Source organism: Myodes glareolus, chromosome 2 (genome assembly GCF_982192425.1).
Source record: "Myodes glareolus chromosome 2, mMyoGla1.1, whole genome shotgun sequence".
Lineage (NCBI taxonomy): Eukaryota > Metazoa > Chordata > Mammalia > Rodentia > Cricetidae > Myodes > Myodes glareolus.
Genome location: NC_142027.1, coordinates 126,749,640 through 126,771,629, shown reverse-complemented (window position 1 = coordinate 126,771,629; position 21,990 = coordinate 126,749,640). Strand labels below are relative to the sequence as shown.

General features: G+C 50.1%; 1 protein-coding gene across 7 annotated transcripts in view; it reads right to left on the bottom strand.

The window, feature by feature from the left end:
• Positions 1-1,762: 1,762 nt before the first annotated feature.
• Rph3a (rabphilin 3A) overlaps positions 1,763-21,990 on the bottom strand; it is a 78,787-nt gene continuing 58,559 nt past the window's right edge. For 6 of the 7 annotated variants that reach the window (XM_085680060.2, XM_085680087.2, XM_085680090.2 and 3 more), the window contains 13 exons: positions 21,582-21,620; positions 21,336-21,497; positions 17,444-17,530; positions 16,071-16,259; positions 13,715-13,794; positions 12,073-12,147; positions 10,728-10,837; positions 9,908-10,034; positions 8,922-8,978; positions 8,199-8,353; positions 6,906-6,987; positions 4,300-4,396; positions 1,763-3,595 (listed from right to left, as the gene is read on the bottom strand). In XM_085680060.2, the coding sequence (XP_085536186.2) occupies positions 3,465-3,595; positions 4,300-4,396; positions 6,906-6,987; positions 8,199-8,353; positions 8,922-8,978; positions 9,908-10,034; positions 10,728-10,837; positions 12,073-12,147; positions 13,715-13,794; positions 16,071-16,259; positions 17,444-17,530; positions 21,336-21,497; positions 21,582-21,620 (1,391 nt within the window). In that variant the 3' untranslated portion in view covers positions 1,763-3,464. The remainder of the gene's footprint in view (positions 3,596-4,299; positions 4,397-6,905; positions 6,988-8,198; positions 8,354-8,921; positions 8,979-9,907; positions 10,035-10,727; positions 10,838-12,072; positions 12,148-13,714; positions 13,795-16,070; positions 16,260-17,443; positions 17,531-21,335; positions 21,498-21,581; positions 21,621-21,990) is intronic. The other variant, XM_085680051.2, reaches the window with a different exon arrangement.

Genomic DNA, 21,990 nt, shown 5'->3' with positions numbered 1-21,990 from the left:
CTTCCCACCTTCAACCCAATTTAATATTAAATTAACAGGCAAGCTGGCCCCCACCTCTCCCTGGGGGTCTCAGAGAGAACCTTTTACTGCCCCCTACCAACTTTTTCCATCTTTTCTCCCCTCACCATGATGACTCCATCTTGTATCCACTAACTAGTTTCCATTTTACTGCTCCATCTCCAAGCCGCCTCATCTTCCTTGAGCCCTTGCCACGATTGAAGGTTTTGGGGTTCAAGCTCTGGCTTTAAGGATCACCATCCTTCATCTCCCCTGGACCCTTGCCCACCTCTTCTTCAGAGCCCCACAGCAGATGCCATAGTCCTATGAGGGATGTGGAGGGAGTAGACTAGTTCCCAACTCTTTGTCCCTTCTCCCACCCCACATCACAAAAAGACACTTTCCTGTACCCTTCTCTGTCTTTATAAAAATAAATGATTTGTTAAACTTGTAAGTAGGTGTTTATGGAATAAAGAAGAATGGAAAAAAATTTTTTAAAAATCTTCTTGAGGAGCAAGGGTGTAATGCACACCTGCAACCAATCCAAGTATTCTAGAGGTGAAGGTGGGGGGTCAGGAGTTCAGACCTAGCCTAGACTACATGGGGAGTTCAGGGCTGTCCTGGACTATATGAGACCCTGTCAAGAGGGGCAGGCAGATATTTCTAGATTTATTTATCTGGCTTTGGAAATCATTGAGAATGTGGACTATGGGTCTATCTGTGAAGGCTCCCTGTGAGATGGAAGGTGGTAGAACACAAAGGTGGTACTGGACGGTCTGTGCCATCCTTTGTTGCTGCCACTATGTCGAGCACTGGGCTGGGAGACTGGAAGCCCAGCTCCCTCCCATTCCTTGAGTCTTTGTTTTCTCAGCTGTTTGATAAATGAATGAATTGAACAGGCCCCTACTCGAGTCTTGTTTCGAGGTGGGGAGTTGTGTGTATTGAGGGGGTTATATGTATGTATACATGTTTGTATGTCTGTACATGTGTGTAACTGGTGGTCAGAAGTTGACAATAGTGTCTTTCTTTATTGCACTCTACTTATTTTTTGAGGCAAGGTCTCTCAGTGAATCTGGAGCTCATTGATCACCAGGGCTTCTCTCCTCCTTCTCCCTCCCCAGTGCTCAGATTATAATCCCACACCACCACGCCCAGCTTTACTCTGTGTGTGTGCGCGTGCGTGTGTGCACACGTGCATGCGTGTGTGTGTGTGCATGTGTGTGTGATCTGGGCGGAGCATTGTACCATGACATGCATGTGGAGCTCAGGGAAACACTATGTGGAGTCTGTTCTCTCTTTACACTTTTGTGTTGTTCCAGGGATTGAAATCCGGTCTCCAGGCTCAGGAACCTTTACCCACTGACCCACAACTGACTCTTCACATAGGTTCTGGGGATCTGAACTCCAGTCCTCATGTTGCCAGGCAGGCTCCTTACTGACTGAACCATCTTCCCAGACCCCGGAATCTCAGTATACTTGGTTCCACGGTTGTTGGTACTTCTCCAAAAATGGGAGGGTGGGGATGAAGGTATGCCCCCTGTTTGGTGGGCTCCCACAACCTGGCTTCTAAGAAGATGGTGGACTGGGCTTCTTGAGCCGATCTGCCTATACTCAGGATGAAATCAGTCAAACAGCACAGCACCTCTGCTCAGTTCCTTTACTGCACCCCAATAAAGTTCTTGTGATCCCCAAGCCAATACATATCCTGGTAGGAAGGCAGAAGAAACTTCTAGAAACCACCAAGGAAGAGAAGCAGGACACTCACTTTCTTGGATATTCCTACTTTATTTTTGGCTACATCAGTGCAAAGTAAAGGCAGTGGGCATCGTGCATGCACCCAGGGGCGCGTGTTCTACCTAGAGGGAGTGTCGAGGGAGGGGCAGGGGCATCAGGGCGCTTCGAGCAGGCTGCATTCCGAGTCCAGAGCCAGAACCAGCATCAGGCTTGGGCGACACAGCCAGCATGCTTTCTCCTAAGGGCGACCATGACAGGGAAGTGGGCAGAGCATGGGGACTGCGGAGACTAAACAGAGTCAAAGGTAAGGGGGAAGATGGTAGTGAGAGACGCCAACCACCTTGGGGCAGGCAGAGAGCCTGATTCCAGAAGAGTCATTTCAGGGCAACACAAGAGTCCCTCAGGAACAGCACAAGTCACAGGGTGGGGGGGGCATCCCAAGGGACACTGGAAGAAATAAGCAAGACTTGGGGATGAGAGTTTTTAGTCTTAGTCTGACGGCCTCAGTGGGGTGTGGTAGGGCTTGGACACTGATGGGGAAAGACTATCAAAGTGGGAAAAACTAGACTTTCTTCTCGTGCGTGGGAATGAGAGTTTTTAGTCTTAGCCTGATGGCCACAGTCAGGTGTGGTAGGGCTTGGGCGCTGATGGGGAAAGACTATCAAAGAGAAAAACTAGACTTTCTTCTCGTGCATGGATGATGGCCTGGCTCCACATTCCTCTTGATTTGTAATAGATCAAGAGTGCTCTGTCCTGATTAGAGTTCTTGTTATTTGATCGCCCCCAGGAACCTTGGGGAAGAGAGACAGAGAACAGCAGGGCTCTTAGTGGGAGACGGGGGCAATCCGTCTGTTCATTGCTGAAGAGTAGAAAAGGGGGTGAAGTGTGTAGCCTGGGAGGTCACCTCAGATCCAGAGCTCTGTGCCACCTGTGCCCATTTGGGGGGCCAGGGATGAGAAAGAGATCCTGGACCTCAAGGTGTCTATAGTGCTGGAGGAGGCTGCCATGCACCCAAGCTGTGCCCGCTGTAGCCCCCAGGCCGAGGACATCCAGGCATGCCAATGGAAGATGTGACTTCAGGGTTGTGGAGCCAGGTTTATTCAGTTTGTGAGCACAGGGAGGAGAGGGGAGGCTCTGCCTCACATCCCCCACTGTGGAGGGGAAAGGAGAAGAGAGGCAGTAGGGCAGAAGGGCATGAGGGTGGGTGAGGGGCATTGGTAGGCTGGAAGGTGAGCAGGGAGGAAGGAGGTACAAGGAGAGAAAGCAGGGGAGGTTAGGAAGGTTAGCTTAGCTTCTTAGGAAGCAGCTGGGCATCTTCCTGGAAGAGGGGTACAGACCCTCTGTGTATTCTGCATGTCTATTTCCTGGTATGTCTAAAAGTCGGGATGGGTCTGTTTGTTCTTGGGGTTTTTTGAGGTGGGACAGAGGCAGACTCGATGTACAATTTCTGTCCCTGTGCTGGTCCCTACAGTCTGAGGGTCTGCCAATACCCAAAGTGACATGTGGACAGGACACAGAGAATGACCTTGTATGGGTTCAAGGTCAGATCTCCCCACTCCCACCACCCTACCCTAGGGACCAGAGAGGGCTTGCATACAGACCCTGCAGCCCAGGGAGCAGGTCTTTGGCAGCAGTATGAAGTGGGGGAGACATCAAAGACTCAAGGTTAACAAGGAAGGCTCTGAGAGGGGAGAGCAACTAGGGTGGAGACAGCAGCACTGGGGCACTAGGTCCTAATCACTTGACACATGGTTCTCATTCTGCAGTTGGTGCCAGCGTTCAATCTTCTTGTCCTTGTTCTTCAGACATTCATACCAATGTTTCAAGCGCTCACCCTTGGCTGAGATCCCCAGCTGGCAGCCTCCTGGGGATGAGCAGAGAAGGAAGGGAGGGGCAGGTCGGTGGAGAGGGACACTGTGGCCACTCATGTCCCTTGACTCAAGAGTATAATTGTGAGAAAGATGACCACCAAGCAGTGACATTCCCAGCCTTGCCCATCCCTAAGAAGAGGTCTTTTACTATGTAACCATCACCATTTTATTATTAGTGCTAACCCTTGGAACCTCCAAAACCTACTATGACTCTTTACTGCAGCACCAAGCCAAACCCCCTGCAAATCTTTGCCCAGCTTCTACTTTATTTTTCTGCATGGTCTACATACTGGGCAGTCACTGTCGCTTCCCAAAGGGTCGGTTTCACCCTGATCCCTGCCTGGAATCTCTCCCTGTGCCACACTTGTGACTGCCTATCCTTGGCATTTGGATGGGCTGGTGAGGTTAAAGCTTTCATTGGGAACTTGCATAGAGATTGGGGGTGGGCTCTCTTGGTTCCTGCAGAGGGCACTCTCTGCTCTCCTGGGGTTTAGTTATTCTGCCATGGGTGTGTACCCTTTCATGTAAAGGCACATCCAGGTGGGATCAAAGTCAGGACCCTGAGTCCCAGGCTAGCTCTGAGCCTACAGAACTGCTGGAAGACGGGTGGTGTGATCATGGTCTCCCCCATCCCTGAAAGACATCCTCTCTGTGGAAGGTCAGATGAGGAGGCTATCCACAGAACCGGGGCACTCACCAATGTAATCATTAGATTTGCCGATGTCGTAGTCCCATACTGAGATATCCAGGGACTTTTTGGCCAGGTCGCTGTGTTTGATGTCATAAAAAAATTCCTGTGAACAGGATAGGGAGGGCTGAGCAACAATCCCCAGAGCCTTCAACACAGGTAGATAGGGAAGGAGCCTGAGGAGTCCCTGGAGCAGGGCATTCTGGGAGCAAATAATTCTTTGTCATCTCTTTCCAACAAACACTCCTTAGGACAAGAAATCCTGGTGACTCTGGAAGCTGGCTCTGTTTGGTACTGGGGCAGTGGCCAAGAATGGTTAACTCAGCCCTTCTGGAGGCTTCCTGAGAGGGCATAGGACCTTACTTAGCATTTAGGGATTTACAGAAGCCCAGACAGGGGTCTTTGTCTGATTTTGCTTATGAGACAGGGTCTCACTTATCTCAGGCTGGCCTCAGCTCAACTCTGTAGCCCAGGCTAGCCTTGAACTCATAGATTAGTCTCCTACCTCAGCCTCAGCCACCACTAAGCTTAACAATATGGTTTTTTTAAAGCAACTTTTCTGCCAATTTGTAAAATTCAGTCATGTTCATTATTCAGACAAACAAGGAAGGAAGCCATGATATCTACAGCTACCCAAGAATGGCCCCTGTCAGTGGAAACCATGGCACATTATCTACAGCTACACAAGAACGGCCACTGTCAGCAGAAACCATGGCACATTATCTAAGAACCCCACTGTCAGTGGAAGCCATGATGCATCATCCACAACCACCCAAGAACGGCCACTGTCAGGGTTTGCCCATGTTCATTTATATTGATGTGTGATTTTTAAAAATATCAACAATAATGAATCCTAAATCTAAAGTTTTTAGGTTTCCTCTTTTTACTCTGTAACCTATGTTAAAAACCAACTTAGCACATTTTCCAAAAAAATATTTCATGTGGATGAGATGGTTCATGTCTCTAATCCAAGTACTTGGAAGACTGAGGCAAGAGGACCACCACAAGTTTAAGGCCAGCTTTAGCTCCAGAGTGAGTTCTAGGCTAACCAGGAGTACCAAGCAAGACCTTGTCTCAAAAAACACAAATGAACAAAAAATGTCTTAAATGTCATCTCTTTGAAAATATATTCATGTGTTTACGTGTCTTTGCAAGCCATGGCTCACATATAGAGGTCACAGGACCACTGGTGGGAGTCTCCTACCATGTAAGTCTCAGAAAGCAAACACAGGCCATCATACTTGGCCATCAGGCCCGTTCTCACTGTGCCATCTCTCTGGGTCTACACCATCATGTTAATGGTAACATTTAATGATTGTCTAGCTGGAACCTGGTCACTCACAGATGAGTGTGTAGGCTGCCTCTAATTTTCAGTCATTAGAGGTACCACCCTTGGCATCCAGGGGGCAAGCTCACTCCATCCATCCATGACAATCTACATAGGACAATTTCCAGGAAATGTATTTCTAATTGTAGTGTAAACAGTGACGTCAGATGAACTATAAGTGATCTGGCTGCACGTTTCTAAAACGCAGAAGTGTGTACTTTTGTTGCTTCAGAAAAAAGTCACTTCTGAGGCCAAGAGAGGGGAGAGATGATGGGATACTGCTTGTTGTTTTTGCTTTGTTTTGGGGTCTGGCTAGATAGTCTAGAATGGCCTTGAACTTCTGAGCCTCCCGCCTTAGCCTCGCTGGTCTGCCCCTATCCTCCAACTTAAATTTCTTACTTTTGGCTTGTCCAGATTCTGAGAGAGGGTAGGGAAAGCTGCAGCGTGGGTCTCCTGCTGTGGGACAGCCCAGGCAGGGCAGGGTGGGACTCAGGGCTGGTGGTCCAGCTCAGCCCTGGTCTCCTTGTCCCGAGAGTATATTTTCCCTTTGTTTGGGGTTTGAGCTTACAATTCCACTCCTTCACACTCCTTATTCAGTTCGTTGCCAATGGGACAGACACCCAGCCCCTCCTGCCTGGCTGGCTTATCAACATGTAATGGAGAAGCAACGGATAATGGAGAAGCAGGGGTTTGGTGTGAGAGGGAGGGACAGAGGACTCTGGAAATATAGGAGGAAGCTTGTACGAGGGAGGTCACACGTATTCTGTGTTTTGAGGCATGAAGAGGAGTTGGTCAGGGAGGAAAATAGGCAGAGGGTGGTACAGCCACTTAAGAAGGGGACAACACATTTGTATTCAAGTTTTCTGCTCTTATATGGAGCAGGTGTCAGGCCCTGAGGAGGGAGCAGGCCTACACTGCAATGATTCAGGTATGACATCCCAGGGTCTGAGCCCAGGTGGTGGCCTTGAGAACACAGGGGAGGGAGCATGTGTGAGTGGGACTTGAGGGAGGTGGCCGAGGGTGCTGCTGCTCTAATTCATGTTCACACCACTCAGGAAAGATGCTGGGGGTGACTTGGGTCAGTATCTGAAAACAGCTTCCTCCCGCAGCGTTTTCAAGCGGTGGGCTTTGCAACAGAGAGTATACCCCCTTCCTTCGGACATAACTCAAGCTTATCGATTAAAAAAAATGCTCTTTTGAGGCAGTCAGGACTCTTCTGGAAGGGATTCAATCTTCTCTCACAGGCAGGAAGTCTCTACCAGTATGACAAAGATGGAGGTAGCCTTACCTCATTAAACTCGGGGTTCAGGGTTTTCTTTTTGATCTGAGTCTTGTGCTTGGCTTTCTTCCCCATGTCTGGTTTCAGCCAGCTGGGAAGAGACAACCACATGTCAGAAAGTGACCCAACACTGGTGACACCTTGGACGGTGGGGGCCCTGCTCTGAGCACCTCATGTCATTCTGTGGCTCAGTGCTGTCTGCTGGCTTCCTGTGACCTCAGGGGAGAGTTTAAACTCCTCCCATGGCCCCATTGCCCATGTGGCTGGGCCCCAGCTCCACCCTAGCTCTCTCTCCTCATGCTCTTGACCGCCCCTCCTTCATCCTCCTCTCCGCCCCTCCTTCATCCTCCTCTCCACCCTATGGCCTTGGCACACAACACTGTTTCCTCCATCCAGGCAGCTCTTCCTCAGAGTTGGGCACAGTGCCTAGCACACAGTAGGTGCTTATGGGTGTAAACAAGCACTTTGGTGGGGGGACAGGGTTTGACAGACATTAATGATCAGAATGGTGGATACACATTCCACTAACCAAGTCTGCTTATTCCTGTGGTATTTCCTACAGGAGTGAGCATAAAGGCTAAAGCCTCTCAGGGTGGGGACATCTGACTCCAGTGGTCACCAGGGGAGCAGATTTGACAATATTGCTAGAATAACCCCAAGTTTGAAATATTTTGGGTATTTCTTTTCTCTTCTTTCTTTCTTCTTTCTCTCTTCTTTTTTGTTTGTTTGTTTGATTGTTTGGTTGGTTGGTTGGTTGGTTGGTTGGTTGGTTGGTTTTTGGTTTTTCAAGACAGGGTTTCCCTGTGTAACAGTCCTGGCTGTCCTGGAACTCACTTTGTAGACCAGGTTGGCTTTGAACTCACTGAGATCTGCCTGCCTCTGCCTCCCGAGTACTAAGATTAAAAGCATGTGCCACCACCACCCAGATATTTTGGGTGTTTCTTTAGTGAATTTGAATGAAACCACATTGTTTCTTTGATGATGGAAATCTGAGCTACCGGGGACATAGGCAGCTAACTCCTGGATCATAAGTGGGATCACTATGCCAGTCACTCTAGGAAGGGGCAGGTACAAGGGTTCCCATGTGGCAGGTATCACACTGGTTGGCTTCCTGATGCTCCAGCCTCACTTTCAGTCTGTGCTGGGCATAGTTTAGCTGTTGTGTGACCTAGGGCAGATGCTTTCCCTCTCTGGGATTCAATGGTTAAAAAGTTTAGTGGGGTGTCTCTTGTCTTCATCCTCCCTCTCCCAGGGGGTCTGCCCAGATCCTCTCTCATCTCCCAGGGGAGCTGCCCAACTCACAGCTTGACGAAGGGGTCTGAGTAGCCGTTGGCATCCATGGCGGCCAGGTGCACACAGCGGATAATGCCCACAATGAGGCCGCCCTGCTGTGTGCTATACATGAGGGACACCAGGATCTTGCCACGTTCCTCTATGTCGCCAATTCGCTCCACCTGCTGCATGTGGCAAAAGGCAATACAGGGCTCAGAAAGGCAGGAGATGTGGGTGGTAATGGTGGGAGACTGCTATGGAAGGCGGGAGGGCAACAGCCTGCTAAGGGGTCAGTCAGCACCGTGGACGGCGGGTGCTTCTCTCTGCAAGGTAGTGTGCGTGCTCACTGGGCCAGAGCTCAGCTTGAGTCAGATGGGGGCAGAATCGAAACTTGGCTCATTCATTGGAGCTGGGCTCCATACTAGTCACTGACCTTGACAGATGCTGTCCCTGACCCCTGAGCTGACTGGCCTCATGTCCCCACAAAGGGTTGAACATGCCATTGCTCTCATCTGTAGAGCCAGCAGCAGAAGCTGTGTGAAGTAGGTTCCAGAACATGGATGTGCAAGAATAGGGACAGTCCCCTTTTCCCATGGCCTGATCCTGCAGATGAAGGACATTCCCCCTCCCTCCATGAGCCAGCAGGTCAGTTTGCGGATGAAGAGAGAGGAGGACATGGGAGGAAGAGGAGAGAAAAGTGGCCCCTGGTGGTCTCAGCAGAGCCATCGGGCTTCCCACCCACTGTCAGCTCACCTCCTCCTCATAGAGTGCCATGCCACGGGCTGACCCTGTGGTCCCTGCACGCTTCATCTGTGGGAGGAGACAGGATGAGAAGGTAACCTTGGGAGCTCATCCTCCTGCCCAAGGAGGACCCAGAGCCATGAAGGTAGGCTGTGCATCCCAACACACTCCCATTCACTGATGTTTGCACAGCATTAACTGTCAAGATGGGAGCGGCAGCTGGGTGTGAGTTTTACTGCATTCCCCAATTTAGAGAAGGCGACACCAAAGGCCAGAGAGGACCAGAAGACTGTCCAAGTGTCAGAGCCCCCACACATAAACCACAAGTCTTCATTCGCTTGGGCTGCATAGTTCAGAGCTCTTGGGATCTGGCCTATCAGATTTCTCCTGAGTGGCTCTGGTGGATCCTAAGGCTCTGAGAAGCAGGGTTGTGAGCTACAGATTAAACTCGACTCCCACCCTACAGAGATGAGGGCAGCTGAGAGGAGGGGACAGCGTTGATGAGGCTCCTGTCCTTAGTGCAGCACAGTGAGGTGGAAGGAGGTGACTCTCAGACACCTGCCTATCTGGCTACCTTCATGTCTTGGGATAGCCATGTTCACTTTAGCAAGACAGGCATACTCAGAAGCTGGTGGCGATAAAGACACAAACTTAGCCACTCTTCTGAGCAGCTGGATTCATTGAGTAAGAAAGAGAAAGAAGCAAGAACCACCAGCAGCTACCAGACAGGGTCCCAAAGAGAAACCTCATGTCCAGAACTGGCTTTCACGACTTACTCTGTGTGAGCCACAGAGTTGGCACAGCCCAGTACCTAGTAACACATCCTTTCCCAGCTGTCAGGGGCACCTCCCACCCCCAAGCTTCCTCTCTGCTTCTTGGGTGACCTTGGCCATTTGCTCCCCCCACCCTACGTCACCTCACCTCCTCCTGGTGCTCTGCCCCACAGCCGCTGCCTGAGCCCACACAGCACGGCAGGAAGGTGGCAGTCCCCAGCTCACCGGGATCACCCGCTCCAGGCAGATGTTGAAGTTTTTCCTCTGGTTAGCCTTCAGCTTCTTGAGCGAGAACCTGGTCTCGCCAATGAACTCATTGTGGCCAAACTTGTCCTCGTCACACACGGAGATCCTGCCATGGGCCAGAGAGAAAGAGCAATAGACACTGAGCCCCCCCGTGTACCTGGGTGAAGGGCACTGGGTGTAGCCTTAATTTCCCTGCAGTCCGGTGAGAGACTCAGTTCACAGCCTGAGGGGGTCTATGCATCTCATGATTCCATATAACCACTGCTCACATAAGAGCTAGAACATTCCAATGCCGGAGGTCCTCAGTCAGGGTCCTCCCCTAGACCCTCCCTTACCCTAAGAGATCCATTCACTCTTTCCTGCAAGGGGCCATGAGCCTGCACTTGATCCTGTGTAAACATGACCACACAGTGCACACCACCTTTTTTGAGACACGGACATGCAATGTAGCCCAGGCTAGGATTTGTAATGTAGCCCAGGCTAGATTCAAATTCCCTATGTAGTCCTGGCTGGCCTCGGCCCTTCCAAGTGCTGGGATGACAGCCACACAACCCTGCCTGCTTCTCTACCCTTCCTTCTTCAGCACCATGCCTGTGAATCTCAGCTATGCATGCAACTGTGGGTTCTGCATCCAAACACATTCAGGGACAAAACCCCTCAGTGTGTACTGAGCATGTGCAGATGGCTAGCACAGCTGCCTGGACAAAATAGGCTGACAGCCGTGTGTATCTAGACACGTTAGGCCCCTGCATTCACAGTTCCTGCTGGAGTCCCACCCTCCACTGCCACCTGTAGCCACCTGAGTGTCTTTCTCTGCATGTCCTCCTCTGTGATGCCGTGGTACTGCAGCGTCTCATTCCATACAGGGTTCCGCGTATTGCGTAGGGTCTTTGTACGAAGTTTGTTGGACTAGAGACCCAAGAAACAGACAGACAGACAGGCACCTATCAGTAGAGACAACTTGGAGACCCTCCTCAAACACCCCCTTAAGTGAGAAAGCTCGGGCGACTTCTGTGGAGATAGACATGGCTTATAGCAGAAATGACACCACTCATTCTGAGGCAGGGACATGGGGATGTTTCCTGAGTCCACAGGCAGTGTCCTCCATGTCTGCAAGTTCTCAGAGGGGGACAGCCTGCCTTCCCTTCTCCCTCACACAGCACTGAGAATGGAACCCATAGCCTTGACACAGTAGGCACGTGCTCTCCTCCAAGGAATACCCTAAAACAAACTTAAACCTCAAGATGGAGCTAAGTTGCTCAGGCAGGCCTTAAACTTGTGACCCTCCTCCCTCAGCCTCCCCAGTAGCTGGGGTCATAAACCTGTGCCACCAGGTCTAGCCTTTTAAAAAAGCAGCACAAAGTGTTTTTCATTTTACCGCAGGAGAGAAGACTAGAAATACACCTACAAACACAAGAGGAGGCTGGATGATCCTAATTCATTAATGTGTGAATGGATGATTGGACTTAATGGCTTTTGATGGGCAGCAAAAGTCACCAGTGGACTGGAGGAGGAGGGACCACAGCATCACTAGTCAATCACAACCAAGGATGAGCATGTCCTTTGCTCACAGACAATGATGTGACAAAGTGTGTTTGTACATATGTATGTGCATGCATGAATATATGTGTACACGTGAATGTGTGTGTCATGTAATATGCGTGTGTGTATATGTATACATGTGCATGCACATGCACGTATATGTGTGTTTGTGCACATATATGCATGTGTATACATACATGCATGTGTGTATATATGTGTTTTAATGTATATGTACATGTATGTGCTCTCTCTTACCTTGTTAAATATTTGAAACTCACAGCCATGTATAATGTGTGCATTGTCCCAGAAACATGAAGTTCAGTGCCCCCACCCCAGACACCCACTTCAAATGTACACTGGTTGGGACTAGCTGGAGGACAGGACCATGCCAGCACTGGGGCAGCCAGTGGATTACGCCAGCACTGAACCAGCGAAGGTATTTATCTGCATGTGTGTGCTTGCCTCCATCCTGGCCTTTGGCAGCTGCTGGGCTCCAGGGTGTTTTTCTGCCTCTTTACCCACTGTGAAGGATTTGCCTGTCATGGGATGGGGTGGGGACTCAGACTCTGAGTGGAGATGCAGACCCCTGGGCTGCTGTGTACCTTGCTGGCTCCAGGCAGCAGGTGCAGCTTCACATAGGGATCCGCTAAGCCATTGGAGTCCATGGGCTTCAGTCCCTACAAAAGAACAGAGGGATGCTGTATCATGAAAATAATGTGGCGGGGGGGGGGGGGAGAGGGTGAGCATCAGGTACAGTATAACAACACACCACTCCCTAGCTGTGTGGCCTTGAAAAGATTTCTACACCTCTCTGGGCCTGTTTGCCTGTTTCCCCGCTGTTGAGTGGAGGAGTGGGGCAGGTTTTAGCACAGTTGCCCCTGGGTACTGTAAAAGGGATGGAGAAGAATTCCAGCATAGATACCAGAGAGGAGTGGCTGGGGACAGAGACACTCCTGAATCCAGGACCTGACCCCTGCCTTCATTTGAGGCCTCAATTTCCCCCACTTGGAGGATGAGGCTCACACTGTCTGTCCCTCCAAGACCGGGAGAAAGTGGCTTTAGCATCATTTGCTGAGATGAGTTGAGCTGAACTTGCTCACCTGAGCAACCCTCAAGGTTCTGCATCTCAGATACTGTCCTCCCACCCAGGCTAGGTAGGAATCCTATGACCTCAACTTGCTCATCTGATTGATGGGGCCAACAGTATCCACAGCTCTGTGGGGTTCGGGGAGTAAAGAATCAAATCTTGCCTTTGAAGATGAGCCTCATATATCTAGGATGTAACCCCAGGCATTAGCTTTCTAGCCTCAGTTTCCCCACCTGACTAATGGGGCAAATAAAAATGCCTCCCTCACTTGGTCACCAAAATAGAGCAGAAGAGAGTATTATACACCTGATCACTCACTGTAGAGTCAGTACACAGTAAGGGCTCACTCACTGTAGTGTCGAGTACATAGTAGGGGCCCAGTAAGTGCACACCCCCCAAAACGGCTTAGGCTTGGGTGGGCCAATGCAGGAGTTTCTTTAAGCATGGTGGTTCTTGCTTATCCTCCAAACTGGGGCATTTGGGGAGTGAAAAGAGGGTCGTGTCATTTCCACCACAGGCCAGCAGACACAGAGAGGGGACTGCCCTAGACACCCACAAATTGCCAGCCACTTTGCATTCGGTTTTCCCAGCCTTTCTTGAAGGAAGGGCACCACTGTCTCCCCCAATAAGTCAGAGAGGGTTAGCTACTTCCTCAAGTAACACAGCAAGGTATCCCTCCAGAGGACGTGCTGGCTTTTTCCTGGGGTCCCAGACTTAAGTTCAGCCTGGGTCCCTCAAGGTCTGGAATTCATTCAGTTCACATTCCATGCAGCCTGCTGCTACGGCACCTCCCTCTGCTGCGGCACAAAAGCATCTTTTAGTATCCACAGCCAAAGTTCCCACCTCACTGCTGTCCCTGGCAGACAATGACATCAGCAGAAAACTCAGAGTCACCAAGTCTTGGTGGCACCTGCAGTACCCCCTCTGCATGCTGTGGGTGGCCTAAGTGACCCTCACAGTCAGGCCGTCTCCCACTCCCAGGAAGCAGCCACAGGGCCATCCCCAGAGGAAGTCCCCCCTAAGGAAGTCTGCCATGGCTGATGACAACCCTGTTCACATCTTTGTCATTGCCACAGGTCAGTGACAGCGGGAGCTTGGCCTGGAACCCATCCCTTGTCTCTGAGGAAACCCAGAGCACCCCCAGGGTCCCCACACACCTTTGCCCTGATGATGGTACATTGCAGGTTGCTGTTTTCCTGGTCATAGAGAAGGCTGAATTCCAGGGCACCCAGTGTGGCTGCAGGCAACAGAGGCAAGAGCCAAGAAAACATTTATTTAGTCAACATTTCCTAGGCACTTACCAGTGTGTCCAGCCTCAGCTAGGTACTGGGACCACAGGAGAGAGGGAGGGCCAGGCCCTGATCTCATACTCTATCCTGGTTGATCTGTTTCCTGGGAGTCTTCTGCAATTATCTATGTGTGTGTTTGAATAATGACTTCCTCCCCTGCCAGATTGAGAGTGCCCTGAAGATAGGGATTAGGATTCTTGATTGACTACCATGTCCCTGCTGCGTGCAAGGCACATAATAGGTACTCCTGTATGTGCTGAAGGAACGAATGGATGTCAGCATTTGCTGTCCCTCTTGCTGGGAATGCTCTGTCTTCATGCTCACTGGGCTCACAGCCTCTGGCTCTACAACTTGGCTCACAATCACTTCCTGAGGAACCCTTCCCTGATTGTGTCCTCAAAGCAGCCACTGGTGACGTCACTTAGCAAGCAAAAAGCTCCTTCAGAGTTTGACTCTGTTTCCCCTGTTGCCTTTTTGTCCCAATGTCCTAGCACCTGGAGCAGTTGAGGCACCTGGAGTGAGGCAAATAAATCCTTGTAGATGACAAAGATGAGCAAGTGAAAACCAGAGAGAAGTCAAGTCGGCTGAAACCAGCTAGGCAATTGAGCTCATGCCAGGGCAGCCTGGAGGCTGGGAGAGGTCACACTTTGGAGACTGAGCGTCCGGGACAAGGATGGAGGAGGGCAGATAGGGAATACTGCCAGGGATGACGAGGCAGGTGGGCTCCCCTCTCCCTTCCCTGAGACCACAGACCCCTGACTCTAGAGAGCCTCTGAGTCAAAGGGGACACCTGCTCTATCATAAAGTGTGGCCTTCAAGTGTCTGGAACCCTGTGATGGGCTGCCAGTCCCTCCACTCACTGGCTACGCCAGTTAGTTTTCTGTTAATCTGACACAAGCCAGAGTCATTTGGGAAGAGGGAGCCTCAGTTGAGAAAATGACCCTACCAGACTGACCTGTGGGACATTTTTTGATTGATGGAGAGAACCCAGCCCTTGTAGGTGATGCCACCCCTGAGCTGGTGGTCCTGGGCTCTATAAGAAAACAGGTTGAGCAAGCCGGTAAGTAGCACCCCTCCATGGTCTCTGCATCACTACTGCCTCCAGGCTCCTGCCCTGCTTGAGTTCCTGTCCTGATGGGCTACAAGCTGTAAGCTGAAGTAAACCCTTTCTTCCTCCAGCTGCTTTCGCCATAGTGTCAATCACAGTGATAGGAATCCTAACTAACTAACTGGCCATCTCTGAGTCGCAGGGACCCTTTCTAAGACTATATGCAGAATGAGAGGGGAGAATGCCCCAGTCCCACTCACTAGGGACAGGAAGTAGGGAGCGTGGCTGGCCCTGGTGGGAAGGGAGGCCCACCTAGATCTCTGCTCCACCAGCGTCCACTCTCCTGCCTCCACCCTTCTATTGTTGGCACTGCCGCCATTTCTCATGTGTGCTCATCACAACGCCATCATGGCAGTATCCAGTTTACCAGGCACTTTCCCTGAGGTGCCTCAGTTTACCCTCCCATCAGCCTACACAGAAAGCAATATGGGCTAGGTGTCCAAACGAGGTCACTCCACCTCCCAATAGCATCCATAGGCTGTCCTGGCTGCTTCAGCCATAGCTGATGGGGAAAAAAAACACCCTTACACACGTGTGTGTGTGTGTGTGTGTGTGTGTGTGTGTGTGTGTCTGTCTGTCTGTCTGTCTGTCTGTCTGTCTGTCTTTCCCTGGGCCTCTAGGACTGAATTTAAGAGGGACACAATATGTACCTACTGAATCACTGAGTGGATGATCTTGAAGTGAGTGATCCCACTCAAGAGAAAGAAATGACGGCAGATAATAGACACACTGCAGGGACTCACGCCTGTTTGGGGAGTGTTGTGGGCCACCAGATAATTCTGTTTGGCAGATTGCTACGTTGGTAGAGCCTCAAGAAACCCCACAAGAGGCTTTAAATGACTCAATGATGCTGTACCCTTGTGTTTTAGCTCAATAAGACATATGGTACCAATATTGGCCACACGGTGGCGCTCACCAGTCGTTCCAGCACTGGGAAGAAGCAAGCAGTAGCTCTTTCCCTGAACATGCATGACCCTGAACCAAAAAATTTTTGAGGGTCCACATGTTAGCGGTGAGGGTGCGCCTATTGAATCAGAACCCCATTCGTGCCCGATCCCAAGCTCAGTTTTGGGGTGACTTTTCCCAGCATGCTTCCTTCCCCCCAGAGCCACCTACTTGCTTCATCCGAGTCATAGCTATTGGCTTCCTCCTCTTCCTCTGCAGGTGGCTGCTGACGGGCAGGGGCCGCCTGGGAATAGGGGCCTGTAGTGTGAGGAGCTGATGGGAAGGCCCCTGTGGGTCCTGTCCTCTCCTCCCGGGCTGGGGCGACGGCCCCTGGATAACCAGAGTCACTTGGAGTGGCCTCTGTGGGGACAAGGGACAGGGAAGAGGCAGAACTGAGTCTGTGTCATAGCAATGCGGCTGGGGGAAGCTTCCAGAATGCAGGTTCCCAGGCCACACTCAGAATCAGGGGTCCTGGAGTCTGCATGTGATAGCCAAGCCCCAGGACTGATTTGGATTAAAGCAAGCCAGACCCCAGAGAGGTCAGTCAGCAGTGTGGATTCAGCCGAATGGCATTGACCTTAACCTCAGCTGTGGGATGTAGGACCAGTTCCTTAACATCTCTGAGCCTTAAGTTTCCTTAGTTGTAGAACTGGAGTTACTGAATCCAAAGGTGCTTCTCTGGCAATCAGTATTAGTAGCATTAAACAATGAAGGTCCATGGTTACCATGTAACCATAACAACCAGGCAGCTGAGGCCTGTATGTAGGTCATGGAATAATCACTGTTTGCTTATCATGGGCCAAACATAAATCAGGCTTCACAAAATTTTTTTTTTAATTGATTTTGGTTGGTCGGTTGGTTTAGGGTTTTTTGTTTTAACTATTTTTTTTTTTTTTTACTGTTTCAGTTTGTTTAATCTCCCCAACAAGATTGTGAGGGAAGTCCTAGCCTGACTCACACTTCATAAAAAACAAACAAACCAACAAAATGAAGCTCAGAGAGGTTTAGTCACTGGCCAGGAGTAACACAGTAGGAAGTGAAGGACCAGGCAGTCTGGACTCTGAGCCGCAGGAGCTGGCTTGTGGGTGTGGACAGTTCAGGGATTTAGAAAGTGGGCTGCTTAGGCCTCCTCAGACAGGTCTTCGGGTACAGACTGAGTAAATGTGTTTTCTGAGAGGGTAGTTCACACTAGTCTGTGCTTTGCCCAGGAGCGGCCCTGCTGCCCCCAGCGGGCCCTGCAAGGGTGGGAAATGGGGTGGTGATGAGGATGTACTTCGGTGTCTGCCCCAGCCCTGCCCCTTCACAGTGGACAGGATGCTCTGCCCCAGCCCTGCCCCTTCACAGTGGACAGGATGCTCTGCCCCAGCCCTGCCCCTTCACAGTGGACAGGATGCTCTGTCACAGTCCTGCCCTAAGCACAGGGCCCCCTTCACCCCAGGGTCTAAAAAGAGCTCATGGCTCAGCCTGTTTCAGTCCTGCAGGGTGATGGGACTGAGGTCACTGCTAGGGGACACCAGGGCGCATGGTGGCTGCATGGCAGATACCTGGCTGCATAGGTTGAGGAGGTGCCGAACTTGACATTGAAGCTGGGGCAGGGCGGGAGGCCTGAACTGAGTTAGCCCGCCTCAAACCTGCAGGACAAAGAGGGAGACAGCATAAAGCACACATACACATACACGCTCACACACACGCACACACGCGCACACACACACACACAATGACATGAGGCTCCACTGAAGGCCGCCCTTCTCTGGTCCCTCTGTTTTCTCCTTGGTGCCCAGACTCTGGGTGGATCTCAGTAGTTGCAGTTATTTAAAGCACAGGGTAGCTGGGCCAAGGGTACAGGCCTGTCATCTCCGCCACTCAGGTGGCAGAGACAGGAAGCTTGCAAATTTGAGGCCCACCTGGGACACAGAGTGAGTTCAAGACCAGAACCGACCTCAAAACAAAACATTAAAACTGGCCTGTGGGCATGGATCAGTGTAGCGTGCTTGCTTAGAACCTGCCCCCAGTGAGCCGACAATGGGATTAAATGAGATAATCGAAGCGGAGTTTAATCATAAAATCAGTGCAGAGCAGCGCTTGGTACAGGAGTTAATGTTACTAATGGTTTGTTCCCCTATGCACCTTAGACTGCCTGCATTCAACCAGGAATCCTGGAACAGGCTGGGAAGGGAGCGAGAGCGCTGAGATTACAGAGGGGCTCAATAGCCATTTGTAGCAAAGAGTCATGTGCCAGGTAGGAACTTGGGGAAGCCGACCTGTGCAGTGGTGTGTGCTAGGGCTGTGTCCTTCCATCTGGGAGCTCAGAGAGGGGGCAGTGAAGTCAGCTCAGCATGGGGTAGGTGGTGCTAGAAGCTTCCCAGATAAGGGGACATGACATTTGTTGTATGGTGTGCATGCGTGTATACTCGTGTGTACGTGTATGTATTTCTGCCTGTGGGGAATGCACGTGGAGGCCAGAGGTCAACACTGGGTACCTCCCTCTACCATTCTCCACTTTATTTTTTGGGAAGGTTCCCCCGGAACCCAGAGCTCTGCATCTCAGGTGACTGACCAGTGAACCCCATGATCTGCTTGTCTCTGGGGTTACAGTCACATCACAGGTGTGCACCACCATACTGTACATCTGATATTGACTCTGGAGGGACTTTGTGTGGTCAGGGACATCCTGGTGCTGTCTTTTCCTTCAGGGGGTTGAACAACACATGAAAAGCACTAATTACATCTAGAAAAGTCAACTGAAATGTTCCAAACGTACACACGTGCGCACTCAATGCACACCCACATGCACATATATGCACATGTGTTCACACACAGACAAGTACACACACACACACACACACATTCATACTCTTGCACAGGCACACACATATAAGCTAAAGTATCAGACTCAGAGAAAACACAAAGGACAAACTTCAGGCCACAATTTCTTGGATGTGACACTGAAAGCAGAGGAAGTAAAAGGGAACAGACCATCTGGACTTCATCAAAACTAGGTCCCTAAAAGTCAAGTGACACTGTCAACAAAGAGACCAAGTGAGCCATGGAGGGCGGGGTAGAAGCCGTTTACAAACGACACAGTGACAAAGGGTTGGCATCCTTGATATAAAGAACACCAACAGAGTCCAGTTGAAAACACACGACAAAGGCCGAGCCTGACATTTCTGTGGAGAATCCAAGTGGGAAAAGCGGGGTACTACCAACTTTAAGGGAAATGCCAATCAAATCTATAGCACCTCTCAGAGACACTGACTCATACCCACAGGAGTAGGTAGTATTTAAAAACCAGCCAACAGCCAAGTGTGGTGGCACACACCATTAATTTTGGCACTTGGGAGACAGAGGCAGGCAGATCTCTGTGAGTTTGAGGTCAGTCTGGTCTACAGAGTGAGTTCTAGGCCAGCCAGGGCTACACAGAGAGACCCTGTCTCAAAAATATAAGCAGGTGAACAAAAACCAGCAACTGGGCTTAGCAGCTCGTGTTTGTAAATTAGCACTCAAAGAGGTCAAGACAGGAGTGCACTCCAGTCCAGGCTAGCTACAGCCAGAAGTTCTGCCCCCAAAGCCAAGCAAGCAAGCAAACAAACACATAAAACAACACAATAAACCAGAAAGTCACACATGCTGACAAAGGTATACAGAAACTGAGCCCCATGTGTATCTTTGTTTGTTTGTTTGTTTGTTTGTTCGTTTGAGACAGGGTTCCAGTGTAGCTTTGGAGCCTGACCTGGAACTAGCTCTTGTAGACCAGGCTGGCCTCAAACTCACAGAGATATGCCTGCCTCTGGCTCCCGAGTGCTGGGATTAAAGGCATGCACCACCATAGCCTGACTTGTGTATTATTGACAGAAAGGTAAAAGTGGCCCACATTACATAGAAAACGGGATGGTGGTCTCTTAAAAGGGTCATATATAGAGTGCCTGCCATTTTGGTATTCTCACTTCTAGGTATCTACTCCAAAGGTTTGAAAAGGTATTTGTAATAGACATTCATAGCAGCACAATTCACAAGCAGCTAAAGGTAGTAACACCCTATATGCCCTTGGGATGAAAGAGTAAATAAAAAGTGGCGTGTCTGTTCAAGGGACTAGTATGCACCCTGAAGAACAGCCTAACAAACACTTGAGCATGGATGAGCCTTGAAAGGGTGGCACTCCGAGAAGTAAAAAGATAAAAAGAGGTAAATAATATGTGATTCCACCTAAATGTGTCCGGTTTCTATGCATAAAAAGAAGAGGATTGAATATTATGGAGTAGGGAAGAGGTCAAAGAGAAGTTATGGCTTTATGGATATAAACGTCTCATCTTGAGGTGAGGGGATGTTCTGGTGGTGGGTGGTGGTGACAGTAACATAACACCATGAGTGTGCCAGATGTCACCAAACTGGACATGAAGAATGGCTAAAATAGTAAATTACATATAATAAATATGGGTTGTGTGTTTCACAAAATCAAAAGGCCTGGCCCATATAAGCTTCACCTCTGGAAGAGAAAAGAGATTGAGAGTTCAGATTTAACTCTTATGTCACTCACTGTCAGCTATTCGGTGAAGTGGCAGCAGAGCCTTTCTGAGCCTAATTTTTCCATCTGTGGAGTTGGGATGCTGAAAGCCTCACACTTGTGTGTTGGGGCTGTGGCAAAGAGTCATTAAGATATCCTCGTCAAAGAACTCTGGGAAGCATCTGGTACATATAGCTGCTCTATAAATGTACTATGTACTCTGGTGGTCAGACCACCAGACATCTGCCCTCTATCCATTTGCACCCTGGGTTTACTAGTAGGTATGGCAGCAGATGGTAGGAGCCTACGTCTGTTGTCAGGAAGGAAGGAACTAAAGCAGTAACTAAACAGTTGGGCTTAAATGTCCCTGCCAACATGTCCCCACAGTCTCATGCGTTCAGTACCTGAACTCCAGCTGGTGGTGCATTCTGGGAAATGGGGAAACTTTAGGAGGTGGAATCTCACTGGAGGAAACTGTCCACTTCCTGACCACTGCTGTTTGAGCTGCTCAGCCACACCCTCCTCTTCTATGACAGACTGAGACGTCTGAAGCTGAGAGATAAATTCATCTTTCCTCTTTTAGGTTATGTCCTTTGCCCTGTCACAGTGATAAGGGGGCTAAAACCCACAATTTAGGATGTGAATACTGAGCAGACCAGAATGGGGGTGCACACCTGTAATCCCAGTGCTTGGGGATTGGGGCTGAGACAGGAAGATCACTAGTTCAAAGTCATCCTGGGCTTACAGTAAGGTAACCCCTCTCTTTTCCTCTTCCTCTTTCTCTCTCTCTCTCTCCCGCTCCCTCTTTTTCTTCATTGGGGGTTGGGCAACAGAGACCACTTTAAGTCCTGAATACTCAGCCACCACACTGAGACCCACATTAGAAACAAAACATGATATACAGTAGGCACTCAATAAAGACAGCACATGCCCACCTTGCTCACCTGCTGGGCTCCGGCTGGCATCTCCAGCAACCCCACCATGACCATGCTCCCAGCCCTCAGAATCCCGGGCAGTTGTGCTCATCCGTGCCTCAGAGGCCCTGCGCATGGGAGGCCCATGGCTTCCTTGCCCAGGAGCAGAGGTGAGATCGGGGCCTGCAAGAAAGGGGATGGCTTAAAACAGAGAGAGGGAAGGGGTAGGGTGAGGTGCCAGAGAGGGAGACAGTTGGCAGAACTCACCTGGCTTCTGGCCTGGGGCCCTCCTCTCCTCCATGTCACCTGAAAAGAGAGAGAGAGAGAAATAACGCAGAGAGCTAGTTTTCTGGTGTCTGTAGAGTTCTCACCTCAGAGATACACAAGGGGATCAGCCTGTTACTGAAAAGAGTTTGGAAGCATTAATAAGTTTTCCCTCCAACCTCTTCCCTGAGCTTCTTCCTAGTGTCTCATTTCCTTATTGCAAGTGGAGACAAAAGCATAGACCAACAAAACAATGGCCATTTCTTCTGCCTAGACAGGCAGGTCTGTCTAACCTTTGGTATCACAACATAGCATCATTATCTGTGAATCCATGATCAAGCACCACACAGCCATTTTACCAAAAAAAAGACTAAAAATTCTGCTTCTGTTCTAAATAAATTTGCAGTTTTGT